General features: G+C 33.4%; 2 protein-coding genes across 2 annotated transcripts in view; both read left to right on the forward strand.

Annotated features, from left to right (window-relative positions):
* LOC113516693 (pseudouridylate synthase RPUSD2-like) overlaps nt 1-21,083 on the forward strand; it is a 555,256-nt gene that overhangs the window by 175,415 nt on the left and 358,758 nt on the right. The window lies entirely within an intron of this gene.
* LOC128202258 (uncharacterized) lies at nt 8,575-11,179 on the forward strand. Its single transcript, XM_052901891.1, has 2 exons — nt 8,575-10,705; nt 11,078-11,179. The coding sequence occupies exon 1, from the start codon at nt 9,797-9,799 to the stop codon at nt 10,700-10,702; it is 906 nt and encodes a 301-aa protein (XP_052757851.1). The 5' UTR covers nt 8,575-9,796; the 3' UTR covers nt 10,703-10,705; nt 11,078-11,179.

Raw genomic sequence — 21,083 nt, forward strand, 5'->3', positions numbered from 1 at the left:
AGGGAAACGTATACAAAATACAACCCTGTATTTTCTTACCCCAAACCGAGTCCTTAGTCCTGCGCCCACCCGCCCAGTTTCCGTCGAGCCGTCGCCATCGACGCACGCCCGCCGTGTTATCGACCGTGTAATAGTGACGTGTCTGTTTCTGTGATCACGTGTTCACGGTGAGTCTTCACGGAGATGATAATACCCCCGTAACAGTGGCGTGATTATGTTCTATTAATGCTATTTTAAGTCAGCGTTTTAGCGTAAGTAAAGGCTTTTATCTCACCGAAGGTGTACTACGAGCATATAGAACGTGATATTTCACGACACGACGGTATGTTTGTAAATGCGGTTTTTCGTTGCTACGTGAAAACGTGTCTTGTAAATTGATTTGTGTTCGTGATGAAGAATTAGCTTAAGGTTTCGACGGGTTTGTTAAAGGAGACTGTATAAAATATTTTATTTAGTTATCATTTTGTTTTGTAACATAAAATTTTTTGAAATATCTTGATAACTACATGTTACCACATGAATTACAAAAAATACGCTGCTAAGTAACCACAGATTTGAATGATTATTTTGACATGAAGAAAAAATAAAGATAACACGTTTTTCAAAATAAAATATATACATAAAAATACATATTGGTTAGTATTGTCTAAAATATATTCAAGACTCAAATTACTATTTTAGCACAGCAGTCTGTAATGTAAATTTAATAGAAAATTATAAGTTTTCCTTTGACTATAAAAACTAAAAATAATTTCACATATTTAATAATTTCACATTTAAATAATTAATGAAAAACTTATAATAACAACAAGAGTTGTAATTTATTACTGATAAATCTTAAAATAATTGTTTACGTAACGTTGATGTGAAAAATATTCCTTACAGTTTAGTATCGTTATTAAATTTGTTTAGCTGTTACACGAACTCGTCTAGGAGTGTCATTAATTTCCCTTTACAGCTGTTGAACACAATCAGCTGTTCCCTTTTGCTCGTTAATTGAAAATCGACGTCGTGTTAAGACAGTCGCTGCAACAAGTATCTACGCTGAGTTGTCGCGCTCATTATTGGAGGTTACGTCGCTATATTTATAAACCTGTTATTTAGCCTGTTGTTGTAATGAAATAAACCATTTTATAACAGTTATTAATTATAACGTGATATATTTAGTTATAGTTTTTATTATCTACTCTTTGAATATATTTTTGAGGGATGAATTAATTAAAAATCAGCATTATGTTAAAAAGTAACGGTTACTATTTTGCAACTATATATTACAAGGTTGCTAATTCTAAACCGATTTTCATACTTCCTTTTAATTCTTAGGTCCAAATATGTTAATTAAAACGGAAGCTTCACTCGTCATAATAAAAATAACAATACTTTTTTTAGGTCAATTTAGTTACAAGCATTGTCTTCTTTTATGATTTCACCGTCCATTCGGAATGCAATTTGAATTTTGCAAATGAGCAGAATGGGCTAGGAACTCAACTGTTGCTTTTTCAACAAACATCGATTTTATAATTATAAATTTGTGTCAATAAAAACTAGTAAACCACGTAAAAGTTATTTAAATTATTAGAAAAATCATGTCCCTTATTGTAAATTATTATATATTAGCTTTTACTCGCGACTTTGTCCATGTGATGTTTACTGACCAAAATAAAAAGTAGTTTATAACCCCAAACAAAAAAAGATACTTTCATATTTATAATATTAGTATGAATTATTGTAAAATATATTATTTTACGACTGAAGCTTCCCTTTTTATTTACAGGGCAAATACTGCTCGCTTGGAATCAAAATCTACATGTAAATACATAATTCTGCGTCAAATAAAAATATTTTCAATATAGTTGATCTACGACTTTCCATGGATCATCGGTCTATCTGTATTCACTTGAATTGGCTTTTTAGTGGAAAAAATTTTACGTATTAAAATGAACGTTAAATCCACTTTCCGCGTCCTTTTTTACTGCATCATCCATCGCATAGCCTGCTATCACCAGGGAATTCACTCCCACACCGTAGAAAGTGGATGGTCACGTACAGTGCGGTTTAAGAGGAGACTCCTTCCGCAAACGCACAGGTTGTGGAATGAGCTTCCTGTCGAGATTCTCCCCGGAGATTACGGGTTCTTTAAAAAAGACGCAATAAGGTGTCGGCGTCGACAATGCGTACGTGACGTTGTCATAGTCTTTAATGTTTGTAGGCTACAGAAACTGTTCACAATCAGTCGTGCCGTATGCTTGTTTTGATATCTTTGTGAATGAAGAAGTTAGAGAAATGATTTTATTAGCTGTAGAGTTGACAGAGGCATAATTTTTCCTTGTTTTTAAATTTTTTATTTAGGTACGAAATTTCTGTCCTGTCCTTTCTTTCCTATTTAGTTTCACATACATCTAATATCTTCGATTTTACTCTGTATTAATGCGTAAGAAAATAGGATAAGAATTATTAGGTATTGGCTTCAACCCGTGACGTTGACCGAACGACCAAGACATGTTTACTAACAAGAATAATAAGTAGCCTATGTTCTTCTCTACCTTTTTTTTTACTCCATCTTTACCAGAGGGAGACTTTGTACAAAAGTCGTTAGCTTGGGCACCTCCGTCCTATTCATCTTTCTACCTGAAGCAGTTGTGTTTACATGGCTGTGTTTCGGTTTGGAGGGTGGGATATAGCAGTGAATTTACAGGGTACAGAGGAATAACACCTGAGCCCTCAGGAGTGACACCGCATGGGGGTATCATGGACGAAACAGTATACTCTGCTATGTCCATGGTACTGCTCATGTCTATAGGCGACGGTTACCACTTTCCATATAGGTAGGCTGTCAGCTTGTTTGCTATTCTAAGTTGGAAAAAAAAAATTTCATATTGTGAGTTTACACCAAATTCCGTGTCCACTGAATGTGTACAAACAAACAAACACTGTTTAACATTTATAATACCAATAAGGATTGTTATTACTAACTTATTTGTTATTATATCTTGTTATACCTTGTTTATATTTATGAGTCAAACATATAAATCCGTATGTCAACACCCACAAACCTAGTGTTGCCAGAGTATAGAACAATATTTTTGTACGTCTTACATAAATTACATGTTTACCTACTTGCCACAAATTTCGCCCTCAAGTCAAAATATTCAAAGTGAAAGATAACATGCCTCTAGAAATCCAAGAACTTCTATGTTTATGGGGAGTGAGGCATGAATAATTCATTCAATCAAGCCCGTAGATAGGTTATCGATACCGACAATCAATCTTCACTTTACCGCTACCCCTATCTTTTACAAAAAATAGAATTAAAGTAAAGAGTAACATGAAAGTGGGTGTTAATTAGTAATTTTTAAATAAGTTTCACGAATTATCACGTAATTTCGAAATATTGACACTGCATCAATAATATATCAGATCAAGTAATATTCGGTATTTGTTAAATGTATTATTTATTTATTTGTTTAAATAAATTTAATAAATAAATGCGAATCTATCTAGATCAATATTATAAAGAGGAACAATTTGTATTTTTATTTATAATGAATTAATGTATGTATATTTTGGTAAGTATATTATTCTATATGATTGTATGTTAAAAGGTATTCCTAAGTAAATTTATTATGTAGGTTGTTATCTATCAAATATTTATTTTAATTACAGATTGATTTTGTTAGACCAATGCACCGATATTTACTCTCCTTGTTTAGCGTAACAGGTGACTGGTAGAGAATGCCATTAGGCATTAGGTCCGCCCTGTAGACTTATTTTAATGTGTGCAAAAGTACAAATCAACATGAAAATACTTAATTGATTTTAAAAATTCTCTCACCTATTGAAAACTAGATTATCAACGAGTTACATATGTTTATATATTATTTTCGAAAATTCTATCTACCCGTACAAATCCGGGCCGAATAGCTTATAAAAATGAAAGACGAATATACTCATTATTCTCTATTCACTCTCGATTTTTGAGCTCAACTCTTATTTTCTTTGCTCGACTCTCATTCTCTCTGCTCAACTCTCAATTTCTCTGCTTAACTGCCAATTTCTCTACTCAACTCTGAATTTCTTTGCTCAAATTTCAATTTTGCTCCTCAAATCTCAATTTCTCTGCTCAACTCTCAATTCCTCTACTCAACTCTCAATTTCTCCTCCAGTGAGCCGTGTCGGGAGCTAAAATTTATTTATTAACTCGGTTTTACCTGCGACTTCGTCCACGTAACCAGGGTACTTTTTCTGACCAAGATAAAAAGTAGCCTATATCCTCGAATAAAAGGAAACACTTTTACATTTACAATATTATTAAGGATTTTTTGTAAAATATGACCGAAACTCCCGTTTTTCTTTGTAGAGCAAAAAAACTGCTCGTTTCTAATCAAAATCCGCATGTAAACATGATGCTGCGTCAAATAACAATATGTCCATTGACCGGAATAAAAAGAAGCCTTAGTCCTTGTTTTTCTCATATAGTAATTATGTACCAAATATCACAGTAATTGGATAGGCCGTTAAGGCGCCAGGATGTAACAAACAAACAAATTCACATTAATACTTATAATATTCGAAGAATCATGTTCATTTATGAATTATAAAATATTATATTGTATTTTAATTATATTAAATTGTTTTATATTAATGTATTATAACGTAATGTAAATTTTATTATGGATATACACCGGAAATAGCCTTTGGATAATAAACACTAAATCATGAACGTGCTACTTATATATCAAATATAATATAACAATATCAGTAATCAAATCAATATATAGATACATAGATAAATAGATACTTACACTTTATTGTTTCCTCCAAAATATTACAATAGTAAACTTATTATAGATACAAACAATAACAAGAAATAATTACAGTGAGAAAACAATGGGCGGTCTTATCGCTAGAAGCGATCTCTTCCAAGCAACCTTTAGATGGAGAGGAGTAATTATAAACAATATATCAGCTATTATATTTTGATTTAAAAATTAAACTACTAAATATATTTTGAATAAATTTCTTTTGAATAATTTGAAACTAATCTATAAGAACATCCTTTCAGATGAAAAAAGAACTTTCCAAATCGGTTTACAACTAATGGAGATAGCGCAGATGGGGTTAATATTTCATTTTCACCTTATTATTACATGAAAAAAAAATCTGGAGACTCAACTTTTCTAAATTGACCCAACCGGAAATCAAACCCAGTGACCTCATTTACGTAAAGAATCGTACCTACCACTGTATTACAGAAGCGGTCAAAAAATTGCGTTGCACTTATTATTATTATCGTCAAAGCATAATCGACTTCGAATATTACTTTACGAGTAATATTGTATCGTCTACTGCAGTTCCTACAACCATAAATTATTATATTTTTAGGTACATTTCTGTCATGTAATAAATATAAAGCGCTATGGACACGTCTCGTCAAAGCAACAATTTCGTGACAATGTGTAGAGAGGTATAATATATTCTCGATGGCAAATATTGTCGTGTCAGACCTTGTAATTATTATACAATTGGACGGGCCGCGACGCAACCGTTACACTTACGCGTGAAGCGTAATAATTATATGAGCGTAATAGGGGACCCGGCTTTAATCACCACAGCTTCCGAATCACGTACTTGATATTTATAATGGAATTATTTTATTTTATTTATTTGTTTTGCTTTACTATCTTTTGTCCTAAATTTTATATATGTAGATTTTAGAAATACGTAACCAATTCTAGACAGCGTATCAAAATAAAAGGTATATCAGATTTTAAATGAGATCTTTAGGAACACAGCTGTGTACACTTCAAATAATAAAGGATTACTAAATATTTCACAACTTTTGATAATAATTTATATTATTAATATAAATTATACATGTTCATTATTAAAAAAAAAAGAATAGAACAATATGCAAAGAGATTTGATATATTTCTGAATTTCCCGATGGCAGATATCGTTGTGTCAGCCTTTGTAATTATTATACAATTAACCGTTACGCTTACGCTTGATGCGTAATAAGTATATGAGCGTAATAGTAGACCCAACTTTCATTACTACATTTTCCGTACCACGTACTTAATATTTATAATAATATTATTTTATTTCTTTTATATTTTCCATAATTATAAATGAAAAAAAAAACTATATATTTATTTACTTAATTATATTAATGAATTATACACGCTGAAAATGAAGTCGTTAGCGCGTAAAACTTAGAATCACCCCACGTATTAGAAAATATAAATAAGAGAAATTTTATTAATCTAAAATTAATAATTATTATTGATGATAATGTCAGTATGGGATTCAAAATGTATTGTAGTTTTTTGAAACAAGTTTTTTTGGTTTATTTGTTTCAGTAGTATTAAAAGAATATAAATAAAATAGAATATATATAATAGCATATTAAAAGAATGCTAGAAATTTCTGTCAGTTTATCCTATATGCTATATGTTTAGACTATTTTTATAACAATGCACGCGTACAAAATTGAAATTTGCAACTTTTTTAGTACAAGTGTATGTATGATTTAGTACTTTATACTGTTGTATTTATATGTATGTAGTACAATATACTTTTATGTTTTCATATTTTTGTTTGTGAACTTTTACTTGATCATATTAATGATTCTTTCCCAATTTAGAGTTTGCTGGATGAAACCTCTCTGTTGTACGTTTGTTTTCTGTTATTATATATCTATTTGTATTATTAGTATGTGCAATAATATATTGATATATCAGTCGTTAATTGTCCACTGCTAAACGTAGTCTCCCATAAGCGGGGTTTTGCCAGTAGTTGCCTCAATAGGCAGACGGGTTGACAACCGCAGTTTGGCTTTTGGTAATGCTTTAAGAGGGACACAGCTGCCAATCGCTCCAGCAGAAGCTCCCTTACTCGGCATCCACGGGATAGGATGTCTTATTCTATGCCATGACCTACACGGCTAGCAATAATTTATATATAAACAGTAATGAAGTTAGTTATAAAGGTCTTTATTATTTTTTGTTTAACAGACATTCGTTATTGCGCAGGTGATATTATCATAAAGAAAGTTCGTTAAAATGTCAAGGAATGTGAAACAGGTGGTTGAGAGTGGCTGACTCCTACCATGCAAGGTGTTTTAATTGATAATTAACGAGGTACCTTTCGGTTGTAGTTTCTATGATATATCTCTTGTCTTTACTTATAATTTTTCATAACCTTAATGGTAACTGCTTTCAAGCAAGAAATGCTTTTAAATTTTAATTAATTTGATTCATAGCCAGATTATTTTTAATAAAATTAAAAATTGAGAAGCCTTGTAGTGTTTAGGTCTTTGTTATTGAACACTTTTGAAATAAATTTTAACGAATGAATATGGATCATATCCAAAATTCACACATGTAGATATATAATAGTTTTTTATGTTAATTTACGCGGGCAAATTTTAGGCTACATTTAGCCACAGGATACTTTTTACCTCAATTCTCAAGAGCAATGTTTTATTCTAATTCCCTCGGATAAATTGTACACTAAATTAGCTCACAATGTACTTTTTACCACAATCTATGGAGATATATCATACACTAAATACACACAATATTTTTTACCCTAGTAATAATAACACACAGGATTTGTTTTACCCCAATTCATGTACACCAAATCAAACACTAAACATACATGTATGGAATACTTTTTACTTCAGTTTATGTGAGCAAATCATGCACTACATAATAATCATTATAACACACAACACTTTAAACAAAGTGTCCTGTTTTTTACCTTAGTGCACGTAGAATATTCATAGAGTACAGTATATTTACATACAGGATACTTTTACCCCTATTCATAGGGGCATACTACATGAAATTACCACACAAGATGTTATTTACCCTAACTGACACTTATAAAGTCACGAGTTACAGCAAATTTTGTAATAAATGTCATAAAAATGCAAATAAAATATGTCATAGTATTATTTCTCGAAACAGTGAAGCGAAGAAAGGGCGAAGCACAAAGATATTCGTATATCTATTATTAGATCGCTTTGGTTTATTCCCGTCTTGCCATTATATATTTTTTTAGTTTTCCTTGTAAGGTTACGCCCGCGGGGATGATTGAGGGGCACGGAACAGATGTATTTATCAAACTATAAAGTAACTTTCTCCTTTGTTGCAGCAATTTGTAGGTGAAATTGGGTAGAATAGCAACTCTGTGTTATATATTTCTGCTATTTTATTATAGGGCTGTGACTATTGTGCTATAAACGTGCCGGTAATTAATTTATTTAATTAATTTATTGTTTTATTACTGCGTAATAAAATTATTAATGGAATAGGGTAATTAATTGGATAAGTTTATTTGGACAAAACTAAATGTATGTATTAATTGTACGTATTAATGTCGCCGTATCGGTCTCGGCATAGAATGGACCACCCCTTCCTTTCCCGTGGATGTCTTAAGAGCCAACTAAGGGAGCTTATGGTGAAGGGATGGGCAGTAGTGTCTCTTAAAACATATTTAAAAAACTAACTGCGGTTGCCAACCCGCCTGCCAAGCGTGGCAACTACTGGTAAAACTCCACTTATGGGGGGAGACTCATGTAAAATTTTCAAAAAATCGATTTTTTTTTTTTTCGATATTCTGAAAGTATACTATGTTGAGCGTGTACTGACGAGCCGGAAAAAAAAAATCTCGAATATTTACAAAGTTATAGCTAATACAGTGGAGCGGGCCGAAGTACGTATTGTCAAGTAACGAGCCAGGTAGTCGGGGCGCTTGAAAAGGACCCTTCTATTATAATACCTGGAAATATTTCTTTTGTTCAACTATCGAGAATCCTTTTTAGTAAATATATATATATATACTTTTACATTTCTGCACACGTGTAACATTAGTACACGAATAATCGTTAGTCGAGAAATATATTTAGTTTAGCTGGAGATTTCTTCGTGTTCAGTCGATTTTGAAAAGCAAAAATGCCGAATTATAAAAAAGGTACACGTGGGAATATTGCAAGAAATAACACCCGGAAACGAAAGTTTCAGGGCAATCAATTCACTAATAATGAAGGTGAAAAATTCGAAGCCAGTGTAAGCCATGATCACAGTGCCAGTGGCAAAAAACTCCATGCCCGTGATAGTGAAGATATAATAACAAATCCTTTACACGGGTACAGGATAATTGAATTTTTTACAGTGTTTACAGCTTTGTCTGAAATTGTGAAGTGCTCGGTGTGTAATCAGAAGATAAAATTCAATGAGTGTAGTTCCAGAGGTCTTGGTTTTAAAATTGTTGTCACATGTCCATGTGGTAATAAAACAATAAATTCAGGTCCTTTCATTAACAACGGATTTGAAATAAACCGGAGAATAGTGTTTATCATGAGACTTTTGGGTGTTGGAAGAGAAGGGATAAATTTATTTTGTAACCTGATGGACCTATGCACTGGTTTGAGTAAAAGTTGTTACGCTAACATTGTGGAACACATTTATAATACAGTGAAATTATCATTTGAATTTCTATCGCAGAAGGCAGTGAAAGAAGAGATGGAAAAAAATGTCGAGCAAGGAAGAGAAAAAATATTTTAAAAGTATCTGGAGATGGTACTTGGAAAAAACGTGGTTTCAAATCAAATTACGGTGTTGCAACGCTCATAGGATATTATTCAGGGAAAGTTATTGATTTGAAAACAAAAAGTAGTTACTGTCAAGGCTGTATTTACTGGAAGAACAAGACTCATACAGAAGAATTCCGTAAGTGGATTGAATATCACGAGGATGAGTGTCAAAAAAATCACGAAGGTTCGTCAGGAAAGATGGAAGTCGATGCCATGAAAGAAATGTTCTCGACTTCAGAAGAAAAATTCGGAGTAAAATATGGTAACTACATTGGTGACGGAGATTCTAAGACATTCAAGGCTATTCTAGATTTAGAACCTTACGGTAATGAGTTACCAGTAGTGAAGAGTGAATGTATTGGTCATGTAGAAAAAAGAATGGGTTCTCGACTTAGAAATGTAAGAAAAGAAAAGAAACTTTCGGGGAGAGGAAAACTAACTGATAAAGTGGTAAAAAAATTAACAAAATATTATGGTTTAAGTATTCAGAGAAATGTTAACAGTGTTGAAAATATGAAAAAAGCCATAATGGCTACTTATGATCATATTTTTTCCACTACAGAAAATCCCCAACATGATAACTGCCCTGTAGGCGTTGATAGCTGGTGCAAATGGCAGAAGGCTATTGCTCAAAATCGAGATCCTCGAAAGGAAAATTTAGCTCCATTACTTGGTGAAGATTTAAAACAGCATCTTTTACCAATATATCAAGATTTGTCCAAAGATGATTTACTTGAGCGATGCCTTGGTGGTCATACGCAGAACGCGAACGAAAGTTTTAACGCTACAGTTTGGCGATTATCCCCAAAACACCTGCATTCCGGACTAAAAGTAGTCGAAATTTCAGCTTACATTGCTGCAGGGATATTTAATGAAGGTTATACTTCCGTATTAAGAATAATGAACCTTTTGAATCTGAATATTGGCACTTATGCTAAGATATTTGCGGATAGTACAGACGAGGAGCGAATAACCCGACAGAATCGTAAAAGCCTTTCAGAGACCAAAGATGCTCGTTCAGCTCGCAGACAACATCAAATAGATGAAAATCAACTTTTTGAGGAGGAAGAAGGACTGTTATATGGACCTGGAATTGCAAATTAGTCGGTAAGTAATTAATAATTCAGTAAAACTACTCATTTTCCTGTACTGAAACTTTAAACGCGATTATCTCGAAACTACTTTTTGAAAAACTGTTCGTGTTGTAGCTCAAAAAATTATTGACCGATTTGTTTGAAATTTGGTGAGGCTTTTCTCTACATTACTATCGGAAGGATAAACCTAAAACTTCAGGTATTTCTGATTGATTACTTATTTTTTTTGGGGTCAAAAGGGTCAAAAAAATAGCCCAAAATCGTAACTTTTTTTTAAGGCTGATTTTATATTGGATTTTATCCTTTTCTTTTTAATTTTATAGGTTTATCCTTTCCGTTTATATGTCCTGAAAAAAAATAATTTTTTTTTTTTTTTGTGTTTCAGATCAATGGTTGATGAGTGACAAATGAAGCAGTTTCGGACCTCGCGTCAGAGGCAGCCTACAAGACATCATGCTGAGCCGCCATTTTGAATTAAAAAAAAAAATAATTCTTTTTTTTTGTAGTCTTAAAATGTTTAATAAAGTTGTGTTAAAAGTTCTAAACAATTAAATTATTTTTTCACTGTAAAAAAAAATATTAAAAAATGACCGATTTCGAGGCATTTACATGAGTCTCCCCCCTTATGGGGAAGGCTTATGTTTTGCAGTTAGACAGTTGGACAGTTAAGGGCTGAAATAATAATAATAAAAAAATGTCACACATGTCACATTAAAACTTTATTCGTTTTTTTCTTGTGATTTATATAGGGCAGTTTTTTTTTTATGAGTGATAATGGAATGGTAACTCCGTCTGTGCTAACGGTATACGCTGGCGGGGCACTAGTGAAGGATGATAAGTGAGAATGAAAAGGCAAGTCAGTTAGCTCATCGTGATGATGATGATGAATGAGCTAACTGACTTGCCCAGAATTCAGCACGATGATTTCCAGGGGAGACCACGTGCAGGTCGACCTGACAGGGTATATTGCTAGCAATAGGATTAGTAGTCCGCATTACTAACAATCCCTTTCCTTCCCAATAAGGGTAGTTATAATGGACTTATCCGTTTCTACCGTAACGCAAGTAAGCAATTTATATTTTAGCACAATATAAGTAATATTACTAATCCATGCAGTATGTTTACTTACTACCCGTCTCCCGTCCTGACCTCACCCCCGCTTCCTATATTTCTAATATCCGACCGAATAAAGAAGCCACAGTTCTCGGAATATATGTAGACACGTGGTTCTGCAAACGTTTTTTTTTTTAAATATGAAAATGAATTCGAATTTCGCCCGTACTTGTGCAGTTCCTAATATACCACTAATGCCAATAAGGAGCAATAGGTGAAGATAAAGTTAGATAAATTGATCTGAGATTGAATACTGACTGTTACGAGTAACATTGATGTTTTTAGAACATGTTCTGTTTTTTAAATTTATTGTTATAGTCTCTTTTAAAATTTGTCTTATTTTTTTTTACTAAATAAAAAAAATATTATGTCACAAATATACATATATATGTTTTACAATTCTATTCTACTGTTTACATCAGTTGGCCTATTGTGACGAATTGACAAGGATAGTTTTCAAAAGGAGGTATGGGAAGGAGGGGGGGTTGTTGCGTGGATGTCAACCTGACAAATGAGTAGGTAGTCTCTATTATTAACAATCTCCTCCCCCGTAGGTTAGGTACCAATTTTTAGTGGTGGGCCGTCGGTACCATTGTCTAGACATCTTGCTCTCCGATCGGAGTAATAAAAAAATAAAAGTGTCTCTACAGCTCACAATAGATCTGTTTTTTCACAAACGTTTCAAATATAGAATAGAAACCCCTAGCCACGTAGGCGGACAAATAACGTGCCTACATTTAATGACATCCCTACTCGATGTTACAGTTCAGTTCAATAACTTGCAAAATTGTACAAAGCCCAAGCAGACCGACCGTTTATTTCTGTGTTGCCATGAGTAAAAAATCGTTTCGTTTATAGCTGTACGAGATTCCAATGAAGCAGACATTTTTTTTATAGAATATAACTTAATTATTTTGTGTACTATTGTACAAAGTTTTTGTTTTTTACAAACAAATCTAGTATAACTATCTAATATTGTTTTAGACAGATTTTGTTTATTTATGATACAACAAGCTATATCCCGCAGATTTGCCCGCGTGAGTTAGTACATAAAATAGCCTCTATGCTAAATTAGGATGTAACCTACACGTGTGTCAAATTTTATTCAAATCCTTTCGTCTATCTATCGTTACAAACTATCACATTTATTATATTAAATGGAAAGGATTTTTTTAATGGATGATAATGGAATGGTAAACTCACTTGCGCTAACGGTATAAGTTGGTAGAACACCAGTAAGGGATGATAGGTGAAAATGAAAAGCCAGGACAGTGAGCCCATCGTGTTGAATACACTTGGAATTAAGCACGATGGTTTCCAGGGGGGACCACGGTGAGGTCGTATACCAGCGTATACCATTAGTGCAGGCGGGGTTACCATTCAATTATCATTCATTAAAAAAAAGATTGGATAATCCTAACACTTTTATGGCTAATAAAATATTAAAATTTAAAGCAAAATTAAACGTTTACTGTATTTTTATAAAAAAAAAAAAAAAAAACTATATATTGTAATAGAAACTTGAGCGTACTCATAATTTATTTCGAAACGAGAAAATATAAACCAAATTAGTTTAGATATTCTCATTTGTAAATAAATTATGAGCCTTAAAACTCTTACAATACAGTAAAACAGAAAACGAGAACACGAAGGAAAATAAGTTCTTAACAACAATTAAAATGGCCCCAGAATAGGCGATTTATGATGAGACTTTAGGATGCTATTCTGAAAACGCTTATTTATATTTATATCTGGGACGGGAATTATATAGCAATATATTTTTATTGTGACCACAATATCTATATAATAATCCAGTAACGGATATACTCGTATTAAGTATCGGTTATCCAATAACTGTACCAGAGGGAGACTTTGTACAAAAGTCGATTGCTTGAGCACATCTGTCCCATTCGTGTATCAGCCGTGAAACAGTTGTTTGCATGGCTGTGTTTCGGTTTGAAGGGTGGGATATGATGTGAATTTACTGGGTACAGAGAAATAACACCTGAGTCCTCAGGAATGGCAACGCATGGGGGGTATCATGGGCGAAACAGTATACCTACTCTGTTATGTCCATGGTACTGCTCATGTCTATAGGCGACGGTTACCACTTTCCATCAGGTGGGCCGTCAGCTTGTTTGCCATTTTAAGTTGTATAGAAAAAGAAACTATATTGATTTAAAAATATAAATATTCGAATGGTATCTACGGGCGACATTTAAATAAGTAATGACTTTTCGTTATCATTATCAATGTAAACAGAAATCTAGTATATAAATATTGGGGCAGTAGCAATATATGGTAAACTAGAATTCATAAGGGAATTATTTAGCGTATGTTCTAATTCTACTAAACATTTTTAAGAGATTTTCAAAATATGGAAGTAGGTAGCGGTTGTGTTAAATAATTACGTCACTAACTTTTAACCAATGTTTAAAATTTTTCTATTATAATTAAACTCTGTAATAGTTTTGTATTGGGTTTGAAAGTGCCGTTTGCTTTATTGAAACAAAAAATATTGATTTTTTTAAATTATCACGAAATCTACTTGTACACGCGATTCCACGTTATATATTCAATAAAATATATTTAATGTAGTGTATCTATGAAAATCTGGTCCTTCAATTTATTTTGTACTTCATGCTCACGATTGATGTCGGTTTTTTTATGGGCCAGAATACACTTCATTCAAAAGAATGATGGGTAGAAAAGCCATAAAATATTTAAAGCTTTCCATACTACTTTCTTGTATGTTATATTTCTTTAATGTCGAGTCACGTTTCTTTGGAAAAAATGTATGTAATTACTGAAAGAACTTCAAAAAGTACATAATAAAATTTATGTTTTTTACATATTTAGGTTAAGTGTTAGCTACACGTGCGTGACACCCCTGCTGTTGCAAGAATCCATAAACTAGGGTAACCGTTCATCATCATGCAGGCCGTATACTTGTTTACCACTGTAGTAGTGACAGAGTACTAGAGGCTGGAGTAGAAACAATAGCGACAGAAAATGATTTTAATGATATTAAATTCAACCTGTATATCTAGAATGCAGATAAAAATATTGTTTTCAAATTAAAATGTGACGAAAGTACTAAAAATAATACAAAAATATTGCTAAAACACACAAATATGACTCTTATTTATACAGCCAAGCTTAAGACATGGTTATACTTCAGTGGAAATAAAAAGGAAAGCATTTCTATGTATGAGATCGTTATCCTATTTTTGTTGTGAATAGAAAAGTCGGTATAGCGCGCTTTTGAAACCGTCGTCGGCCTTATGCCGCTGTTCTCAGAAAAAAGACATATCAATGTCAATGTATAAAAATATTCAAGTATCCAACTAGAAGTAGACGATCTTCTCTGTCTACCCTATTAGGATCCTTATGTGATACTTGGTGAAGTGACCGAAAATGATGAGAAAGTGTTGTTAATGAATGTTCTACCTATAGAATTGAAATTATTAAGGGAATAGAGAACAATTCAATATTGAATTATGGGTTTCATTAATATGCAGATTTGTGGACCATATATTAAGTGCTTTCCATTTGTATAATTTGATGAATAAATGAATGAATCAATGAATTAATTAGTAGGATCGACAACGCGCTCATGGCATCCCTGGTGTCAAAGGCATCCGTAGGCTACGGTAAGTGTTTAACATCACTGCCGTTTACCATTGTTTACCATGACAGCCTCTATGTCTGTCTGCCACACTGTGATATAACACCAATTTATTTATTTATGTATCTGGAAAACTAACAGCTTTTCCATTAATAACAGTAAATATAAATTAATAAATTAATTTATATTTACTGTTATTAATGAAATAATAAGAAACAGATATATAATTTATATAGAAATATTCGAAACCTCTATTAGTTTTTTTTAGACTTTCAAGAGATTGCAAGAGTCAATACAATTCGTCTATTCCATTTGTCACATGTAATCTAAACGTGCAGTTAATTTTTTCTGAACTCGATGTGATTGGATAATGCGAAAGAGCGTGGACGTGTCTTTGATACTAGATTTTACTTACAATATAAGAGATTGGCTTTAAGGTATAATATACTAGCTTTTCTTATCTAAGTGTCGAGGTAAATATTCTCGGGGTAGATCACCAACGCGATGGACTGGCCTCATTAAAACGGCCACACAGCAGTCTATTGTGGAATGCTCTCGCTCGGCTGTGAGCGGAAGTAGATGTATACACATTACGAGGACCTCAATCGCGAAGAAGGATCTCATTGACGATACGCTATAGTTATAAAAACCACGATCACTCTGTTAAGAGTGGACGACTGAAGAGAGAAAGAGAGAGAGAGAGATTTTATCAGTTACTTCGTATGCGTGAATTTGAAAGATATTAAAATAGATCATTCCTAGATGTAGTATCAACATGACACATACATCAGTTTTTAAGGTTAGACTTTAATTGTTAGTAATCCAGACTACCAGTCCCATTGCTAACAACATACCCCATTAGGTAGACCTCCCCGTGGTCTCCCTGGAAACCATCGCTCTGAATTTCAGGTGTATTAATCACGATGGGCTAACTGACCTACTCTTTCATTCTCACCTATCATTCTTCACTGGTACCACGCCAGCGTATATCGTTAGCGCAAGCAGGGTTGCCATTACATTATCACCCATTAAAAAAAACACTTCTCGTCACTAACAATTCCCCCAAAATTATCCCAAAATATTATCGACTGCCGACTGATAGTCAAATGTCGCACGACTCAGAATAGTCTCAGACAACTCTCCTCTTAATTTGCGAAGTTTCTCTTAAAAGGGCCATGAAGTTTGAATGTCCCTTTCATCTAAAGCGTTGGAATGGCTCATGTATTATAATATATACCCACCGTCGATTCGGAAGTACGTCGGACAACTGAGATAACAAAATTATACATCTCTGTAGAAGTTTCGGCATAATGAGATTGTCTAAGGACTTATCTTTTGTTACTAAGAGTTTTAATTATATTAATTGGTTTTTTTGTCAGTGTGATATATATATTATTCTTACTTCTAGAAAAAAAAAAGGTTTCAACTAACATGTATATGTGGTGTGGTAGCCTCTACAAATCTGAACCGATTTTAATAATTCTATCAATCAGAGCGAGGTCATTTATCAGAGGGAGACTTTATACAAAACTCGTTTACTTCGGTACCTCTGTCCTATTCTTTCTATCGTGAAGCAGTTGTGTTTGCATAACTGTGTTTTGGTTTGAAAGGTGGGTGGAATATGACAGTGAATTTACTGGGTACAGAGGAATAACACCTGAGCCCTAATGATTGGCAACGCATGGAGGGTATCATGGGTGAAACAGTATACTCTGTTATTTCCATGGTACTGCTCATGTCTACAGGCAACGGTTACTACTTTCCATCAGATGGATCGTCAGTTTGTTTGCCATTTTAAGTTGCATAAAAAATCAACACAATTTGCTCCTAACTTGTAGGTATGGGTATTATTAATACTAGTATCGCTAACACCGAGTCGATATACATACATACACTAGGTCTGATATATACCAGGTCCCATATATAAAACAAGTAACAAACAAATAGACAAACTCATTTGCACAATTTCGAGTACAATATAAGTAACAATAATTATAGTAGATTTCGGTCCAGATAACACAAGAGGCAAACAAACATAAGGTTCACCTGAGGGATATGGATTGCAGGTGTACTGCTGGCCTTTTAAAAAGGAATATTTTGTTGAATGTTTTATCACTTCTAAAAATAAAACTAGCAATACTTTTGAGATTAAGTAGTAAGCACTTGTAATTACTGATATACTTTCTGCAAGTTCGTGCGGTATTCGTCGTAACGCGACCTCTGGGATTGTTAGAACTTGAACAAACTTGGCTATTCATTACATAAATTGCTCTCGAATATTGTTCGATAATATTTTTACTAAATAATATCTTATTTCATTGAAATAGATGTTATTGTGCAGAATTTCATATCAATGGTAATTTCGTTAGAATTATTTTGTTTAATTCCGCTACCATCGGAAGTGCTTCTATCCGCTACCATCGGATTGCAGCTTCCGTAGTTTGGGTGCCGAACGGTTAACACTAGGCTTCGAGAAGCGATCCACGATTCCCTCAGGACTCATGTGGACATTATAGTTAATTATATGATATCAGTCTCTACATGTGTAGACAACGGTTACCACGTTCCATAAGCAAGTCGTCAGTTTAAAAATAAATATAACTTAATAGATATTAAATTAATGGAACAGTCTCAATGTTTGTGCTTGATTTTCAAACTTATATTTTATCTTTATTTACCTTGCATTTATTAATATGCCTCTCATACTACGCTTTATTTATACTAATTTATAAATAAAGCAGCTTTGTGTATAGCCACTAACGTGTTACACTTGACCTTTTGGACTACAAAAAATAAAATTACATTTAAAAATTCCAAATGAAGCTAGCTGTTAGGAGCAAGTTTTGTTTGTTAAAAATCCCTCTGTGCAGGTAGACAATTTAAAAAACTTCACCACTATTCCTGGTTAGGGCGAAGCGAAATTAAATTTTGCCGGGAATTACATTGGGATTTCAGGTTATCTCAACAACAAAACACAGGGCTACGTGGTTGAACTTTTAGCTCTTTGGCTATGACTAAACAAAAACTAAATTGTATTATAACGAAAGCAACGCGTTGGGCGGCCATTTTGATAAGGCGTAGTGTTTTCTTATATAGGTTTACACGAGATTAAAATAGAGGGCAAAATCTGAAATAAAATCCTACAGCTTTTTTTATGCAACTTAGAATAGCAAACATGTTGACGGACCACCTGATGAAAAATAGTAAGCGCTGTCTATAGACATGAACAGTACCATGGACTTAACAGCATATACTGTTTCGGTCATGATAACTTCTAAGGGGTTAAGGTGAATAAGGCCTCTCCACTCTATAAATTCACTGCCATATCTCATCCTTCAAACTAAAACAGCCATGCACGCGTTGCCGACCCTGAAGAAACCTCATTATCCCTTTTTTTAAGAACCCCATGCTGTAGTGTCTTGGAAAAACCTCGACATCCCTGTCGAGGTTCTCATTCCTTTGAAATGTGATATAAAAAATAAATAATTGCGATGGAGAATAAACTAGACTTATAGAAAATAAGTTTGTCTATCTATATGCCTGTCAATACGAGTACAGGTATATCCCGGTACCGCGGACAAATTCGCGGGTAAAATAATATTAAAAATAATTGAAACAAAAGATAATATTACAAATATAAACCAGTGAGAAGGATAGCAAAATCTTACTACTTGTTCAAAATAAGTACATCAAAGAGCCAAGTTTACAATTGTGTGAGAGATATGCTAATAAGATCACGAACAACTTGTTTCCTCTTTATTTTCCCTCTTGTTAAATTCAACTCAAAATGTGGCTCTCGCTGTCTTCAATTCTTAGAGGTTTAAATTAAAAATAAGAATTAATATTAACCTTATTTGTTTAGTTATGTTGTTGCGGTGAATTCTTGCTTCTAATGTAATGAATATTTAAATGAAAGTAAATGTATTTAATGTTTTCGCTTGCGTACAGTCCGATAAATAGAATATGTTTGATATTCTAATTATTTATATTTGCTTTATTTATGTTTTAAAATCACTAATTACTAATTCTATTAAACTTGATAGGAGTCTTCTTAAGGGCAGTTCACGGCTGTGTCGCGAGCAGCACTGCGTGACCAGCGTGCTGTTAGCCACTACGCGCGTGCGGACGCCAGCGATGGTAGTCGAAGTAAACAAACAAACAATCAAATCCTTCCTCTTTATAATATTAATATAAACAGTCTATATGTGTATCAAAATTTTGTAATGGCAAATATTTTTTTTTATACAACTTAGAATGGCAAACAAGCTGACGGTCTACCTGATGGAAAGTGGTAACCGTCGCCTATGGACGTGAGCAGTATCATGAACATAACAGAGTATACTGTTTTGCCCATGAAACCCCCCATGCATTGCCATTCCTGAGGACTCAGGTGTTATTCCTCTGTGCTAAAGTATTATATGATAGAAAATGTTAACTATTACTTATATACGTAAATAACGCCATTACCATCACATACTACATACTCCTCCTCAGCAATTATTATACGCCGTATGGTTTCAGCATAGAATGGGGGGCTTCTTCCTTTCCTGTGGGTGTTGTAAGAGGTAACTAAAGGATGTTGAGGGATAGGCAGCAGCGTTCTTTTTAGAACATCCCTAAAGCCTGACTACAGTCGCCAATTCGCCTGCCTAGCGTGGCTACTACTGGCAAAATCCCTCAAGGCTTATGTTCAGCAGTGGACAATTAAAGGCTGATATGATGATGACTCTTCCTCAGGAATGACGATCCCATGCATTGCTTACTGATGTTTCGACTGTAAAGAAACGTTAATATCACCCATTTCAAGAACTCTATGTCAGTCTCTAGAGAAAGCCTCAGAAGGAAAATAAAGTTTTTTTAACTTTCTCAAGCTCAATTTATTTATAGCTAATGAACTGGGAATTAACGTGTTCATTTAGGTATATTGTAATAATTTACTTGAAATATCTAAGTTATCTTGATGTTACGAACAAGTTACACTGGCCGTGGTCACGAGTAGACTAACGTAGCGCTGTCATGTCTCTGCTTTCGTAGCAGATTTTTATTCTACCCACCCATTGTCATAAATGATTTTCTCGAGATTTTGCCGAAATGATCTTATTAATTCCGTCTCTTATAAACCATAAACCTCGCAACGCGAAAGAATAAAAGTTAAATTTATTCATAATACAATTTTTGATTAAACTTTGCATTTAATGCTATCAGAGCACGTAGGTAGCAAGTGACAACTAAACAGCCAACTGATGACCGTCTGTGAGTCTTAATGGGCAAAGTTTTTCGACCACAAATCCTGTCCTCCCGGGGCAGACTTATCTGTTCAAGGTGGACAATTGTGGTGCAATTCAAAAGAGTTAGGTTTAATACTTTCACTCTTGTTAACAATGTTTATAACTACTGTCTATAAAATATAGAATTATCTAGAAAGTATTGAAGTTTTACAATAAACAGTAAATATTCGAATTTAGATTTTATTCCGCGATAGGCAGTTTGCTTAAAAATAGCATTGCAGCTTATGCTCGCTTGTTGTACATCTTTATTTAAAATATATTATAACAATGTAATTTTTGTGTACAATATATAAAAAAAAAATATTATTTTATTTGTAAGACAAATATTTGTTCATTAAGCAAAATAAACAAATCTTTATAAC

The sequence above is a fragment of the Galleria mellonella genome, unplaced genomic scaffold (genome assembly GCF_026898425.1).
Source record: "Galleria mellonella isolate WM207_F2 unplaced genomic scaffold, CSIRO_AGI_GalMel_v1 utg83, whole genome shotgun sequence".
Lineage (NCBI taxonomy): Eukaryota > Metazoa > Arthropoda > Insecta > Lepidoptera > Pyralidae > Galleria > Galleria mellonella.